General features: G+C 38.8%; 2 protein-coding genes across 2 annotated transcripts in view; both read right to left on the reverse strand.

Annotated features, from left to right (window-relative positions):
- The window catches only part of LOC124277145 (protein transport protein Sec31A-like), a 34,106-nt gene extending 27,626 nt beyond the window's left edge, over nt 1-6,480 (reverse strand). The window contains exons 1-7 of the mRNA XM_046712800.1: nt 6,285-6,480; nt 3,825-3,947; nt 2,983-3,072; nt 2,186-2,384; nt 1,763-1,858; nt 919-1,056; nt 342-484 (exon numbers count right to left, since the gene is read on the reverse strand). Of these exons, the coding sequence (XP_046568756.1) occupies nt 342-484; nt 919-1,056; nt 1,763-1,858; nt 2,186-2,384; nt 2,983-3,072; nt 3,825-3,937 (779 nt within the window). The 5' untranslated portion in view covers nt 3,938-3,947; nt 6,285-6,480. The remainder of the gene's footprint in view (nt 1-341; nt 485-918; nt 1,057-1,762; nt 1,859-2,185; nt 2,385-2,982; nt 3,073-3,824; nt 3,948-6,284) is intronic.
- Nucleotides 6,481-15,335: 8,855 nt separating this feature from the next.
- Nucleotides 15,336-18,006, reverse strand: part of LOC124277159 (phospholipid scramblase 2-like) — a 39,097-nt gene continuing 36,426 nt past the window's right edge. Inside the window, exon 9 of the mRNA XM_046712818.1 lies at nt 15,336-16,030. The gene's annotated coding sequence lies outside the window, so the exon portion shown is untranslated. The remainder of the gene's footprint in view (nt 16,031-18,006) is intronic.

An 18,006-nucleotide genomic window follows, 5' to 3' on the forward strand; every position in this document is an offset into this window, starting at 1 on the left:
GAGTTGGGTTTTACGCCGCTTTCAGCAAAGGTCCAGAAATATCTTGGGGAGGAAAGAAATGGGCTTCACACATTGTACTCATGTCTGGAACCCAGTCTGGGTGAACACTTTAACCATTAGGCTACCCCACTGCCCCAGAGACACTGAGAGAATGTTAGTCCATACAGCTGATAATCCAGTCTAGTCACAAAACAATGATAAAATATTCCTGGTGTAACAGTGGATGATAGCCTTTTGTATTTAACTATTCATAATGCACCTTTTGAACAAAGAAGTCACTAATCACGCTAATAGTAACACACAGTGATGTCTAGGCTGACAAGAAAGAGCCAAAGTTATACCTTTGATGATTCTCCAGAACTTTGAGTGGTGATGTGGCATATCTGAGATCCCACAGCTGTATGACGGGTGTGTGGTCGTCCTCGGACGAGATCATCAGCTGGGTGGCTACATCAGGGTGCCAGGCTACATGTTTACACTTTATCTGAAATTGGAGACATTAATCAAGTTAGCGCAATGAAGAATTAACATCATTAAAACTTTAACGCACTATAAGACAAACTAACTTCTGAACAATACATTATTTCAAATGTAATTAACTGGTTTCAGATCAAAGTATGGGTCACAGAAATAGGTGGTTGATGTTATTCGCAACATACAATGCTGCCAAAGTACAAATGAAAACAATCAATATGACAAGACCCAACCCTTGCTGGTAACAAGCAACAGCTGAGTGCTGGGAATCTATTCCTTAAGCATTTGTTGAGGGGCCTATGAAACCAAGAAGGGTAATTGTAACAATATGTCTGACTAGGACACACCCCAAATTTTGGTTTGTTCAAACATTAGGGAGCTTGTGTTGGATGCAATAAATCCACGTACACACATATGCTGGACACCCCCCCAGTCTCCACTCACCCGAGACATACTGTCACTTATTTTGATGATTGGTTCATTCTTCCGCAAGTCCCACACAACACAGCGCGTCCCGAATGTGGAACCCAAGATGTGCTGAACCTGCCTGTTCCAGGCGACACATGCTACTTCCTCAGGAGGCTGAAACATACAGGGTTAATACAAATGATCAGAAAGGATTTTGTTGGTCTGTTCTATACTGAGTCAACAATAGTCAACCTGTTGTTGATCCACTCAGTGAGAGAGTGAGCGAGTTTAGTTTTACGCTGCACGCAGCAATATTTCAGCCATACGGCGGCGGTCTGTAAATAATCGAGCCTGGAGCAGACAATCCAGTGATCAACAGCATGAGCATCAATCTGCGCAATTGGGAACCGATGACATGTGTCAACCAAGTCAGCAAGCCTGACCACCCGATCCCGTTAGTTGCCTCTTACGACAAGCATAGTCGCTGATACACTCAGCATAAACCAGTGGTTTATATCATGAACACACACCCACATGCACAGGGTAGTAAGACATGCAAGCAACAGGGTCTATGTGTGTAGACAACTGATCATAATAGCCATGGGAAGGTAAAACATAAAAAGAAGAATTCTAACATTATTGACCCAAGAGTAATTATTAATATGTCACAGAATTCATCTTCTATTATGAATTATTTTTAAGAAAACCTTTTCATCACACAAACAGACATGCATAAAGGGAGGCAGGTGTTAAGCACAGACAACTCAAATGTATATTGCATGTTACAGTTTGAAAACCTATTTAAAATCTCACATTACACAAACGATTTATCATTTTATCCAAAGAACTAAAAGAACATGAATCACTACAGAAGGTTTACCAATGACTTCTGTCCAGGTGTCATAGGGTTGTCAGGCTTTGACATGTCCCATATGTAGATCTCAGATTCACCTGCTCCTGACGCAAGCAGGTTTTGCTGGAAATGAAATGATAAAACCATTCAACATTTTATATCGTGAATCCAAAAGGTTATTACACAATAATAATTCCTACATCAAATCAATCACCTTGTGAAGAAGTCAACATTTATAGGATCAATGACCACCTTGCCTCTTATAACAAGCATGGGTTGCTGAAAATCAATTCCCACCCAGATCTCCATTCCAGGTAGCCATGAAGATTAATGCCTACTGCCATGGGATGAAAGGTTTACAACATCATATAAAGTCAGAACTGACATGACAGAATACATTACAGAAAATAAATACAGGGTTTCAAAACTAGTGCCAAAATCCACACCCACCTGGAAAGGGTTAAAATCCAGAGCCTTGACAGCACCAGTGTGCTTTGACTTTTCAAACAGCTGACAGTCCTGGTTCCCTTGCAAGAGAGCTGCTGCATCAAATGCTTGGACGAGACCATTGTCTGTACCCGCTACAATCACCCCAGCCGACGTTGTACTACCATTCATACCATAAGATCCCCATAACACTTTGTGGAATCTGAAAATACCAGAGAAACAGTATCAATAACTGTCACAGACATGACAGGACACAAACATATTTTCTTTCACATTTTGCATTCAGAGTAAAAATGCATATTAATATCATGCATACTGCACTACATCCACACAATTAGATGTGCTTAGTGTGCACTGCATTCGCTTTCTCCGGTGCCTGGTAAGTATACAACCTACCTGAAAGTTTATCATGATTAACAGTCAAACCCTGAGGCCATGGTGTCACATTTTATCCCTATACATCAATTTGTTAACTTAAATAATTTCTGAAGAATTTGCCCACTTAAACAAAGCAAGCTTAATAACCAAGTCTAAGTACAAATATTTTCCATCGCCAATCTTGTCTCAGATACCCACGGTCCCAGGACCAGTAAGTCAGCTTGTCAGATCTTGATCAAATACTATGGGTTACGAGTTCAATTTGCAACTATATTTCCCATCTGGATCATCCTCCTTCTCACTGTGTGCCTAAAGGGTCAACAATTGGATACTCATCAAAGTTTTTGATATTCTAAGTTTTCTCTTTACTGATTGACCAGATCTTCAAATTTCTGTGCAAGTTGCTTGTGGTGGACAGGTACCTGCATTCTGACTGTAAGGAAGCCACAAGCGGCATGTCCAGTGTGGCCTCAGCAAGATTCAGACTGTACACTTCTAGTGCAGAACTTGTGCTGCAAATGGAGATTATTACATGTTACATACAGTGCCTGATATCACTATGATCATACAAACACAACAGTGGGATGATATTTACAATTGAGCTCGTTTAGTTACATATGCATCCAATTATTGATGTATGACAATTGTCCAAGGCTCAATTGCAATATATACAAACAATATGTTACATAAACATCAGTTCACTTTGTAAATGGATCAACACTCTCCATAGTATTAACAGGAGTAACAGTATGAGGTAAAAACAATGAGGCTGATATTCTTTAATTGTTCCATTTAGGTTATCCAAAGTTCAAATAGCTAAAGAGACATGCTGACAAACATTGAGGAAATGGCAGTATATGTAAAAACAATAGAGTTGTCTCCCTTAACCCACCTACATCTTTAAAACTAAAAGTGATCCGCTATTAGTATTAGTCTCTGTGTCAGATATATTAGCATGCTAGACACAGTAAAGATTGGGTTATAAATTGCCAGTTGCAACTGCATGCATTGCAATATTTAACATCAACTTTTTCTCTCATCATTGTAATTTGTATACCCCTTTGTACCCTTTTGGGATCATGCTGAGAATATTATAAAATGATTTTTCTATTGAATTTGGATACATTGGATTTGGGTTCATAGTTACTGTTTCACAGGAGGCACATTCATCGTATCATAAGAGGCATAGTAATCGATAAGATTACTCAGTTCTTTTATCATTACAAAATTAAAGACGCATGTGTCACTGTACATCCCAACTTACCTGAATGTGGCATCCAGTTGCTGGGCTGCTGTTCCTGTTACCATGTAGATTGGATATTGGTCAACTGGTGACCACGACACATTAGCCGTTCGATCAATTTCTTTAATCCTCATCTTGAGATATCTGTACGGAAGATCAACGAAAGGAGCGTGTGAATAATATTTCACCAGCAAGAACATCACAAAGTTGACAGAGGGCTAAGAACTTTTAAATACAAAGTGAGGTTTTAATGTTTTAGTTTTACATTATTGCAAAGTTTAAATAAAAACAGGGATAAATCCCTGGTAATACTGAGGGTAGAGTTTGTTGTAGACGTCTGAATACTGCAATCTCCCACATTCAACCATATCTCGGAGTCTAACCATTCCAAATCTAATCTCAGCATGAAACAAATTCCTGACAGTACATCAATTGTTTTAAAGCCTTTAAACAGCTGTTAACCCCTCTTTGTGCCTCAGAATCTGTGTTACCCATGAAGATTCGGGGTAGAATAGGTCTTCAGCAACCTATGTGCTTGCCATAAAAGGCGACTATGCTTGTCGTAAGAGGCGACTAACGGGATCGGGTGGTCAGTTTCGCTGACTTGGTTGACACATGTCATCGGTTCCAAATTGCACAGATCGATGCTCATGCTGTTGATTACTGGATTGTCTGGTCCAGACTCGATTATATACAGACCGCCGCCATATAGCTGGGATATTGCTGAGTGCGGCGTAAAACTAAACTCACTCAGAATCTGTTACAGAAGTCTCTGCTCAAGTTACCACTGGTGTGGGTTCATCGCCTGTCCAGACTTTTCTCATGTTTGTAAACTAACTCACAAAAACATGAACACATGACGTAATGCCAGTGAGTACTATTAATACATAATTACATTGTTTCATCTGATAATATAGATTAATACTTCAACTGCGACAATGAGGTACAAGGCAATATAGGTTTACACATCAAAGAAACCCATATCCCCTTGCTTTCCATAACATATGACACACAGAGAAAATAGCTTCTTCACATTTTAAGATTATTTCTCAATGAAAGTTCCACATTTCATGACAATGTTTATTTAAATGTGTAGACTCATCCGAAAAGAAACAAAAACTCATGAATGGACTTTGTAAGATGTGACAGAGGTTCTTTGTTGTTTAACCATGTTTAATGCTGCACTCTGCAATATTTGATCTGTATGATCATGGTCTGTAGTGTAAATAATCAAGCCTGGACCAGGCCACCCAGTGATTGACATCACAAGCAGCGATCTCTGCAACTCAGTCATACACAATAATCATGATAATGTGTCAACCAAGTTAGCAAACCTGACCAAACAATCGTGTTAGTTGCCTCTTACATAGGTTACAATAAGTGTGGGCTGTTGAAGAGCAATTCTTGACTGAGTAGTCAGACTTGGAGGAACCATGGGTGGGATAGCTTTCATCATTGTTCATACGACTGAGGAATAATCATATAGTAATCTAGGCTTTGATACATGCAGACTACTAATCATGCTGGTAATAACTTTATTGTAACCATCCCTTAAAATACATCTCTTTTTTTGTTCAAATCAACCCTCATATATTTTTTTATTGAAGCCAGTTAACTCTGCACAGAACTTGCGTTGTCAGCTTCACTGTGTGGAGTTCTATTGTTTTGGTTTGAGAATATTGAATCATCCATGAATTATAGGCATGACACACTCAGAAATTACATGATGCATGATTAAAAAGAATGAGAAACGTGGACATACTGTCCCTTTAAACTAGTCGCTGTCTATGCTGCATCTCTGTGAACATAACCCTAAGAATACTTGTACGAGGAAGTGAGTATGGTATGGTTTGGGCCGCTTTTAGCAATATTCTGGCAATATCATGGTGGAAGACACCAGAAATGGGCTTCACACATTGTACCCATGTGGGGATACTTTTATTATGGCATTGTATGATGACTGCATATAATTCCTGACAACATTCCTGCATTAGTGTCATGTATGCAGTTGTACAGATCTACCATGGCTGTAATGTTACAAAGTGATTAATAAGCAGTGATCACCACAGTCTAGAACAATGACTATAATTAAGTGGCATAACATATGATAGATCATGAATAACTATCACTTTGTTTATTTCTAAAATCATGAAAAACACAACTAGATATGGCCCTGATATATGTTGTACTCTACACTTGGCAGTGATTAGAACTATCTCTAGGCCTATCTTATTCACTCTCAATCGGATCCACGCCGGGTCAAAACATCCCAGCTGGTTGCAAGCTTTCTAAATAGGAATTCATATCATTGGTTACAGAACATGCGCTTAAATCTTATAGGTAATAATCCAAGTTTGGCGTAGTAATAACACCAACCAAATGCTTATCTTAATATACCGTACCAATTTGGCTTCATGCAATATTTTGACAGATGATCGCATCTAGCCACAACGAATGCCGGTCGGGTACTTACAGACTTACCCTATGTGTTAGTGGAAATCCGTTTCCTGTCCCAACGAGCTGTTGTGCTCTTCTAATGTTTTGCTATAAATTCTGGTACGTATAGTGCAAGTATAAGGTGTAAATAGTGGTTATTTCCCTGTCATATTCCACGTCGTTTCGCTAATCAACGTGGCTCAATATCCCACATCACCAAGTTGTCATTTCCGGTCATGCGCATTGCTACTTCCGCAATGTATAGCCTTACTTCGTTTTTACTGTTATATTCATTTTCACATTCCTCGACGTGCATTTATACTATATGCACGTGCAATTATTTTTTATATTCAACTGTAAATATGAAACAACTGAAATTACAATACGACAGTATTCATATGTATTTTGTTATATTTAAGGATCAATATAAATCGATTAATCAAGTCTATTGATGCCAGAAAACGGTACTCGCCCTACGTGTAAACTTCCAGATTGCATGTAGTGAACGAACACGATTTGACACAATACATAGGTCTTCAAATACCCTCCGACACGCTTATTTTATGATCTCACATACAGCAGGCGTATAATTTATGTCATAACTCATTTAAGAAAAGATTTATGTTAAAACCGTATAAATATGAAATTACACTAGGCTATACTCTGGAATAATTACAATCATAGTAGGTGTTCTGGGATAGTGATGGCTTAATGTGTTGCTCTTGGTGTTATCCAACGGTTTATGTCGATATAAGATTCGATTTCGTGATTGCGTTATTTGAAGGGTAAAACAACATTCCAAAACTGTTGGACATTTTAATTTAGTCATACATATATATTTTGATATGTTACTTTACATCACCCAGAGGAGGCATAGTTCATTGATGAGTTGATTAATGAAATAGATTATCAAAGATTATATTTTTACACAGAAGAAATAGTTCATTCAATATTTTATTTATTGAGAAGAATATGTAATTATGATAAAGCATTTTATTGACTATTATGAAGTTTGAAAGTCATTTTGGTTTAAACATATTTTATTATTATTTATGGAAATGAATTGGGATTGGTGAAGTATTACTGCTTATGTTAACACAGCTCCCATGCAACATAAAATATAAAATGAAATATATTTTAAAGTACATATAAATATATACAGATTACATCAAATACAACTATTCCCTAAGTAGTCATAATTAGAGAGTTACAGTTGTGTGTGTCTAACAATCTATTGTAGGAATATAAATCAATCACGAGAAGGTTGTTGAGTTAATTTCAGTATTTCCCTGTGAAAATTTGAAGGTTGTGTCTTGATGATATAATCGTGGACGGATTCAACTATTTTTGGTGTACACAAAGGAGTGAATTCTTTGTTTCCGTTCACAAAATTATCCAGGTTATAACGGGTAGTTGATATCCACAAGAGCAACATGCACTGTGTATTAAATGTCTGTTATACTTATCGGCGTTTGGGTCGTTACATCCGAGCCTGAGGCAGCAGTGAACGATTTGACAAAAACAAGAGCCATAATTAAGATCAATAAAATCTTGTTTTCGGTTTTGTAGTTAGGTTTTAAAATTCTTTGAGACTTCATGACTCTTTGGAATTTGGTAGGGCATTCCATAAATTTATTGTGTCGGGTAGAAAGGGTTTGGCATAAGGGGCATTTCGACTGTAAATTTCAGAGTTATTTCTTAAACTATAGCTTGTAGTTTTGGAGACGGAGTAAACCTGAGTAGGTAAATTAATTTCTCTTCGATCACGAAGTTACCTACACAAAGTTGTTTAATTATTAAAGACATTTACCTGAGTATGTTAATCAATTTATCTTATAAAGTTTCATTAAGTTACCTCCACAAGAATCAGTTACATTGCAAATCAGTAATTAGCTAGGGTGAATCCATTCTATCAGACAGGGGAGTATGGTGTGTTTTCGTTGTTAATTACCTACTTCACTGTCTCATAACTGGGAGTCTCACAACTGGGAGTTCTCACAAATGTGAGTAGACCATACTGGATGTAACAATGTAACAAAGAAAAACAACATAATTAACATAATTGGCTAGGCAGAAAGCTGATGAAGCCAGAGAGTAGACAAAGGGCAGGCGTGGAAGCCAATAATGTACAAATGGTAATGAGATGTTTATACAGCAGAGTTTATACAGTAGATTGGGCTTGGTGGATGAGTGCATCATAAGCGGATGGAATGAAGTATCCTTGGTCTCGGTTGATGGTGGGCTTTTGGCGTTTGATGTGGATGGCTTCGGTGAGCTTGCGTTTAGTGAATTCTGTTTGTTTGTTAGAGAGAATGGTGATGTCAGACCACTCTATTTGATGATTAGGGCTTGCTTTGATGTGGTCGAAAATGGCTGATTTGGTTATGATGCACTCATCCACCAAGCCCAATCTACTGTATAAACTTCAACAGCTGTATAAACATCTCATTATTATTTGTATATTATTGGCTTCCACGCCTATCCTTTGTCTACTCTCTGGCTTCATCAGCTTTCTGCCTAGCCAATTATGTTAATTATGTTGTTTTTCTTTGTTACATTGTTACATCCAGTATATATATACTCCCCATTCTTCATGTCCCATTATGCTTGACAACGGTACAAGAATCTGTATCGAAACGTCGCGCTCACGAATAAAAGAAGTTGTTATCCATAAAGTTTGTTCTATATTGTACTTCCCAACTTCTAAAATGCCACTCAAAGAAGTTATGTTACTTTACATTAACCCTTTATCACTGGGACAATGAACATTAATACAAGTAAACAGCTACAAAGTTATAATTTACGGTGTTTTTCGTCTCATTTCGTAGTACTCTGACAGCTACTTTTTTAATTTCATGCCATCATATCCGTCCTATAATATTCGTTCGCCAGATGAAATTGTGATGCTATAGTCACGATAGACTACAGTCCGTTTGGCGCAAAAGCGGACCGATGAATTGCAATCTAACTCGAAAACTAATAAACATAAAATGCTCAATGAAACGCTGATCATGATCAAAACATCAGACCAGCTCTGTGAGGTTTTTGCAGAATTTATGTCCTAAAAATGCACAAGTTGTTTAACAAACTATCATTTAATATTGACACAGTTCACTATTTGTTACGAGGGAGGAGTGCGGAGAAAGGGACAGCCAGGTGTTCGAAAAGCACGTGCACAAGTGCCGACCAAGTTATTGATTCATTGACCTGTGTTGTGCCGTCTCCATCCTTTCTCCTACCTGGCTGTCCCTTTCTTTACGCAACCTAACCAGCGGTTCGACTACAAACAGGGAAAAAATAATCCCCCGCATCGGTGCTTCTCTTGAAATCCTGCATACTCAGTGGTGGGAGAAATACGAAATGTTTCGTAACTCGTTACTTTTGTTTTAGATATACATTTGGTATATATTCGTGTATAGCAGTGTAACGAATAATACTGAGCCTCAGTTTACTTAGACTGAGTTATTAACATATTCCGTTACTTTGGCTCTGGTAGTATTCGTGTATAGCAGTGTAACGAATAATACTGGGCCTCAGTTTACTTAGACTGAGTTATTAACATATTCCGCTACTTTGGCTCGGTATTATTCGTGTATAGCAGTGTAACGAATAATACTGGGCCTCAGTTTACTTAGACTGAGTTATTAACATATTCCGTTACTTTGGCTCGGTATTATTCGTGTATAGCAGTGTAACGAATAATACTAAGCCTCGGTTTACTTAGACTGAGTTATTAACATATTCCGTTACTTTGGCTAGGTATTATTCGTGTATAGCAGTGTAACGAATAATACTGGGCCTCAGCTCACTTTAGACTGAGTTATTAACATATTCCGTTACTTTGGCTCGGTATTATTCGTGTATAGCAGTGTAATGAATAATACTGGGCCTCAGTTTACTTAGACTGAGTTATTAACATATTCCGTTACTTTGGCTCGGTAGTATTCGTGTATAGCAGTGTAACGAATAATACTGGGCCTCAGTTACTTAGACTGAGTTATTAACATATTCCGCTACTTTGGCTCCGGTAGTATTCGTGTATAGCAGTGTAACGAATAATACTAAGCCTCGGTTTACTTAGACTGAGTTATTAACATATTCCGCTACTTTGGCTCGGTAGTATTCGTGTATAGCAGTGTAACGAATAATACTGGGCCTCAGTTTACTTAGACTGAGTTATTAACATATTCCGCTACTTTGGCTCGGTAGTATTCGTGTATAGCAGTGTAACGAATAATACTGGGCCTCAGTTTACTTAGACTGAGTTATTAACATATTCCGCTACTTTTGGCTCCGGTATTATTCGTGTATAGCAGTGTAACGAATAATACTGGGCCTCAGCTTTACTTAGACTGAGTTATTAACATATTCCGCTACTTTGGCTCGGTATTATTCGTGTATAGCAGTGTAACGAATAATACTGGGCCTCGGTTTATTAGACTGAGTTATTAACATATTCCGTTACTTTGGCTCGGTATTATTCGTGTATAGCAGTGTAACGAATAATACTGGGCCTCAGCTTTACTTAGACTGAGTTATTAACATATTCCGTTACTTTGGCTCGGTATTATTCGTGTATAGCAGTGTAACGAATAATACTGGGCCTCAGCTTTATTTACTGAGTTATTAACATATTCCGTTACTTTGGCTCGGTATTATTCGTGTATAGCAGTGTAACGAATAATACTGGGCCTCAATTTCACTTTAGACTGAGTTACGTCTATACCTTCCTCCTGACTGTTGGTAAATATGTGTCGACGACACATGTATTTAACACAACCTCAGCCGTGAACTGCTAAGAACAAAGTAAAATGCTGAAGGGTTTCGGGGAGATTGGAGAGGTTATCGACTTAGACGTCGCAGTTCGTTACAGTACGTGGGGCTGAGGAGCTATAGTCGTGCTAGTACTATGACTGGCCCTCGGTCCGTCACTCCATATTTGTGCTCGTCAGTTTCAAACTCCACTTTTCCACCGTTGTAAATTCCGAAACAAATTGAAAAATTATGCAATATAGAAACAGAAACATTTTACAGTGGAAATATATAATGCAAATAGTACTTGATATCGATGTTGATCACTGGATTGTCTGGTCCAGACTCGATTATTTACACACCGCCGCCATATGGCTGGGAGATTGGTGAGTGCGGCGTGAAACACGCCAACCAACAAGCAATGGTATCGATGTCACCGTTAAAGACCTTTCAGGGGCGGATCCAGATAGAGAGAGAGAAGGTGTGTGTGTGCGTGAGTGAGTGTTCATAATAAATGTGCAACCCCCCACCCCATCCAAAATCCTAGATCCGCCCTGCTTTTGTATACACGATGTATATATATATATATATATATATATATATATATATATATATATATATATATATATATATATATATGTATATATATATATATATATATGTAACGACAAAGAACGAATCTATTATATTATATCTTTCACTTTATCTTAAATATGCATTAGCCTATGGAAATGAACTATTTAAACAACGTGTGTATCCCTGTGTGTAACAGTGTTATGATGTATATATGTATAACTCCCGCTTTCTTGTATATGTGCCGGAGGCCTTTTATACAATACATTTCTTTGATTTCCTAACTGTATAAGATATGCGCTGCAATGTAACTGAAATATTTTGTCAGAGCGGCATTAAACCCAACTGACTCACCGAGGGTGCCCGGTACGAAGTGTTCATGTAATTTACATTCACGGAAAGAAGTAATACATCGCGGATAGATTAACTTTGGTATGTATATCTCGACATTGAACTTGTCTTCAGGACTCAGCAAGAATTCATTTCGATAGCCTGATTATATAGACTGATATATATAGTCTAGTGCTGATAGTGGTGAGTGATTCCTACAATCCCTGTGTATAATTAGCCTCTTCTATCACCTACCAGTCCTGGTTTTCCAGGCACTCCTCAAGCAGGTCTACTCCTACATTTGTGGCAGAGAACTCCCAATTGTGAGACTCCCAGCTGTGAGACAGTGGAGTAGGTAGTTAACAAAGGAAACACACATTACTCCCCTGTCTGATGGAATGGATTAACCCTAGCTAATTACTGATTTGCTATGTAACTGAATCTTGTGGAAGTCTTAATGAAACTTTATAAGATAAATTGATTAAAATACACTTTGTGTAGGTAACTTCGTGATCATTTGAAAGAGAAATTAATTTACCTACTCAGATTTACATCCTTCTCCGAAACTACAAGATATACATGTAGTTTAAGAAATAACTCTGAAATACAAGTTTACAGTCGAACTGCCTCTTATGCCAAATCCTTTTTAACCGGCACTACCCGTTATAACCTGGATACCATTTTGAACGGAAACAAAGAATTTACTCCTTGTGTAAACCAAAAATAGTTGAATCTGTCCACGATTATATCATCAAGACTACAACGTTTCAAATTTTCTCAGGAAAATACTTAAATTAACTCCAACAACCTTCTCATGATTGATTTATATTCCTACAATAGCTTGTTAGACACGCACACAACTGTAACTCTCTAATTATGACTACTTAGAGAATGGTTGTATTTGATGTGCATACTTAATAATATATTTCTGCAATGAGTCAATATCGATGACGTCACATCCTCCATTTCATTTTGTATTTTATGCTGCATGGGGCGGTGTTAACATAAGCAGTAATGCTTGCTCACCAATCCCAATTCATTTTCATAAATAATAATAAAATATGTTTAAACCAACATGACCAATAGTCTATTTCTTCTGTGTGAATAGAATCTTTGATAATCTATTTTACATTAATCTACTCATCAATGACTCCTGCGGGTACTCTTCAACAACTGGGCTGATCCCACTTTCATTGTAGGGATGTGGAAACACCACCTATGTGCACTGAACCATTAATTAAAGTGTCTCCACAACTGGGAGTTCTCACAAATGGGAGGACACCCTCAAGCATGGGTCCTTCTTGATTATCCCGTGTATTGTTATCTTCTATTCAATTCGATTACTTACAACAGGTCCACAGGACCACAACTAGGCTAGAAAATATCTATATGGTTTAATGCGAAAAAGCAGAACTGTGCGAGGATGCGGTTGAGGTTTTGGGATCTTTCCATCCACCCAGCCATATTATATACCGCGGTTGAGGGCATGCGCTTCAACCAACCAATTAGACCCGTATTACACCCCCTGTCATGCTGATATAGCCTCTCAATGAATTTAAAATTAGGCTATCGATTGAAATCTGTTGGTAAGAAGTTAGAGTTACTTCCCTTGGTGTAAATCGTCTGCTCGGTTGCTCAGCTGGCTTTCCCGTGCAAATGTCCTCCAAACAAGGTGGGAAGGTAATGCATTCACTAGCATACGTTTTAAGTTATCAACAATCCTCATATATCATTCCTCATCGGGCTTCGTTCCTTGTTTGTTTTATTCCTAGACCACTTAGATATCATACACCAGTTTAACACAGATACCCAACTCACATATGTTTGCTGATTAGTGATTACGATCCTTATTTTATCCCATTAATGACAACGTAGCATAACAAGAACCACTTTAAGCTGTCTTTTGGCATGGCGTGACCGGGGATCCAACGACATTCCGCTATTTGAGTGATAGGGTAGCCCAGTGGTTAAAGCGAACGCTCGCCAGGGTTCGATTCCCACATGGGTAGAATATTTGAAGTTCATTTCTGGTGTTGATATTACTGGAATATTGTCCAATATACGGCATGAAACCATACTCGCACACTCACCTTCTGCTCCTCATCGTGAAGGAATCAGGAAATATATGGTTATAGGGCAGTGTGGTAGCCTAGTGGTTAAAGCGTTCGCTCGTCTCCTGAAGACCCCTGTCTGATTCCTCACATGGGTACAATGTGTGAAGAACATTTATGGTGTCCCCGCCGTGATATTGCTGGAATATTGCTAAAATCGGCGTAAAACAAAACTCACTCACTGTATAATTATAGTATGAAAGCTTATATAGGCGCCCTGCGTGTAAGATTGTCCCTCAGTTCGGTTGATATTCTCAAATTTAAAATACGATTCTACTTTCTGTCTCTTCCTGTATGATAATTAATATCACAAACCCCGGAATACGCATTAACAGTAAATAATACAGATGGCGCGAGAGTGACACAGGTTGATACATATATCTAACAGATGACAGAGCTAATTCCCATATCATGTCCGAGACCCGTGTGGTGGGTTCGAATACCACATCAGCCCTTCTTATTATGATCCTCGGTCTGTCAGTTGCGATATCTGAATACAGATTTCACCCAAATAGAAACATCTATGGCATGGAAACGACACATGCACTACTTCACTGCTCCGCCTCAAGCTCGCTCGCTCACTCACTCACTCACTCACTCACTCACTCACTGATCACTCACTCACTCACTCACTCACTCGTAATCGAGTCTTGCTCCTCCTTTCATGTGACCTGACAACAAACCCGTGAAGGTCCGGGTTAGAATGAACCTTCAGTAACCCATGCTTGTCGTAAGAGGCGACTAACGGGTTCGGTAGGAGCAGGCTCGCTGACTTGGTTGACACATGTCATCGGTTCCCCAATTGCGCATATCGATGCTCATGCTGTTGATCACTGGATTGTCTGGTCCAGACTCGATTATTTACCAGACCGCCGCTATATAGTTGGAATATTGCTGCGTGCGGCGTAAACCTAAACTCACTCACTCCTGACAATAAACCAAATTCACTCACTCACTCAAACGTTTCTGTTTTACAACTAGAGATTCCTTAAAGATGATGGTCCCAACAATACCAATGAACTTACAAAAACATAGATACATAGATATTTATACATTTTATTTCTAAACCAGTAACACATTGATAAAAGGGCCAATCTCATTATGTACATATAATTCATGTATACAAGTACTAAAGTAAAGGAAAACAGTAGGTGGAATGCTCAATGGTAAAAATAACCGATATCACGAAATTCGTTAGCTGTATGTACAACACTCTGTAATTTGTACATGTCAACAGCAATACTTGTACTTTGTAATTTCAACGTCAACACTTGTGCAGTTCAAGACATTAGTCCGTGACGTTGCTCGGCAACAAACGTCATACTTCTTTGGAATTTGTTTAAATTGAAAAGTGAAAACTAAAGTGGCAAAATACTGGTGTGTTAGACGACGCTGTTCCGACACATTCAACAATTATTCTTCAGTAAAACAAACGTCGTTTGTGGTACCTGGATTTATTTCATCACCCTCAATGTTTCAGAGAGCTTTGCCCGGCGACTGGGCTGGGTTCAGGTATCTGTTGCAGAATGCACGTTACCCTCTAAAGCGCGTATACATACATACATCTATGCATCCATCTGCAATGTTTATATCCAAGGCTTGTACAGAAAGATACCCATAACCTGTATATTTTTCAATGCAACATTGCGTCTCGATTTACTGATCAAAGGGAGATAAGCTCTATCTGATCCCACAGCATAACACTATATGGCATCGCGTTGTTTAGATGTTGAGATGCTATCCTGATGAAATTTAACAACATCTGAATTTTCTACAGGAGTATAGTTAATCTGTTATGGCCATGTCAAATCAAATATATTGGTATGGAAACGGGATGCTTTCTTAGATTGTTTGAGTAGTAAAGAAACAAGTACAAAGCTAATCACTGTGCATTGCCCCATAATAAAGTTATCAGTGTTTACTTCATGAACATGTATAGAGATAATGCTGTTAGGTAGGGCAGAAGCTTAGAACACTGGATTTACGCTAATATGACACGACGCACGCTGGTCTCTTCGCCATCCTCTGAAACGAAAAAACAACAACGTGTTACTTAACGAAGTTTATTAAAATGACAAGGCTAATCCTAGCAAAATGGGCGGTGGGTAGCCTAATGGTTAAATCGTTGGCTCGTCACGCCGAAGACTCAACTCAACTGCCACCTGATGGGTACAATGTGTGAAGCCCATTTCTGGTGTCCCCGCCGTGATGATGCTGGAATATTGTTAAAAGCGGCGTAAAACCAAACTCAGTCAGTCAGTAATCCTAGCAAAGTATACTGAAGGAAACAATTAAGGGAACACCACTTCATGTCAGTGTTCCTTTTATATTTCTTCTGATTTCCTTTCACAGCGCTATTCAAAGCTGGTGATGAAAAACTGGAAAATATTAAAGGGACACTTGAATTTTCATGTGTTCCTTTATTTGTTTATCTCAGTATAGAAGAAACGACCATTCAAAAACCGTGTTTTGTTGGTGTGGTCAGGGCATATGCCGTGTCACCGTTAGTCTGTCTTGTTCTCCCAGTTCCTGAACCAAACGTAATGTCCTTCATTACTTACTGCAACGCGATAACCTTTATATATAGGAAGTCTAGATTTCCCACAGATTCAAGTTCTGAATCTCCAATCTCACAAGCTGCTTGTTTCAATCAAAATGATATATTTCCAGAGGCCGTATCAACGTAGACGATGAATCTGTAGCCAAGTCTGTGATGGCGCTGATGTTCGGGGAGAAAAACAATGGCAGATGTACGACACGCACATGCGTCTCTAGTACCCTTCCTTCTTGTACTAACGCCTAGTCCACGACAATATATTATTCTGAAACAAATAACTGCACTTAAATTGAAAAGAACCCTAGTTCCTGAGGAAATCTAGACTTGCTTCTTCGTTTAGGGCGTTTGCACTGCAGAAAGGGTTTGGTGGAAGGGAAATAATACAGTTCAGGGACTGTGAGACAAACGGTTCTGTTGTCTTCAAGGGCGGATTTCTGTATTTCCATTTGGGCTAGTATGTCTTATATTGGCTGAAGCTAGACTGGGAGATGACTCACTTCGAAAACGAAATAAGATATTCAAAGGTAATTTGTTTTGTTGTGATTCGAAACAAATATATATTAACTTTAGAAAACATGTCTACACAAGTATTTGTTTCTTTCACTGTTTCTCCCATAGTGCTCTCAACAGTTTCTATTTCAATCTGTGTTGTGAGCTGTGATGATCGACTCTCTAACCTCAACTGCCACCTGATTGGCTGGGATGTGACCTATTCACATTCTCGAAATCTCTTAACCAGTAGCATCATAACCACTAAAACTGGTACTCACCTGTGTTACACATTCTTGAGTAAGCGTCGTGAAAATTTACCAGTTGGCTTCTTGTCGAGCGCTGTCCCTGGTGTTTTCGAAGTACATAAAGTCCTGATACAAATAAAATCAGAAATTAATTAAATATCCATGAATATGCAAACAAAGTCATTGTCATTACTTAATCCATTGGTCGGCTAATCACATGACGCGCATCCCACCAGGCGGTGCCTTCAGTGAATAATACCCTGTCTATATGTGTTTGAAATGTAAATACTAATTGTATACATATTAGGGGCCTAGATTGAGTAGACACAGGAAATGTACCATCGTCTTACATCTTAGAGGAGGGAGGACAGCGGTAGAAGGAACAGCGCAACACGTTGACTGTACGTCTTACATAGTTTAGTGGTTGTCGACATTACGGGCTACTCATCTGACATAGGCGGATCGGGGTGGGGATGGATGTTTTTTTTGCAGTAGGTGCGCACCCCCACCCATCCCACACCCCCTTTTGTTCTCAAAGTTTATTAAATGAACCGTGAAAACGGGTGAAAATGAAGTGTGCCCACCCCACCCACCCCATTTGCAAAGAGAGGCACGCAAGCACGCACACACACACACACACACTTTCTCTAAAAAGCTGTATCCGCCCCTGTCAGATGTGAAACAGATGATTTGTGTGAGTGGATTAT

The sequence above is a fragment of the Haliotis rubra genome, unplaced genomic scaffold, assembly GCF_003918875.1.
Source record: "Haliotis rubra isolate DU_JTF1 unplaced genomic scaffold, ASM391887v1 Scf219, whole genome shotgun sequence".
NCBI lineage: Eukaryota > Metazoa > Mollusca > Gastropoda > Lepetellida > Haliotidae > Haliotis > Haliotis rubra.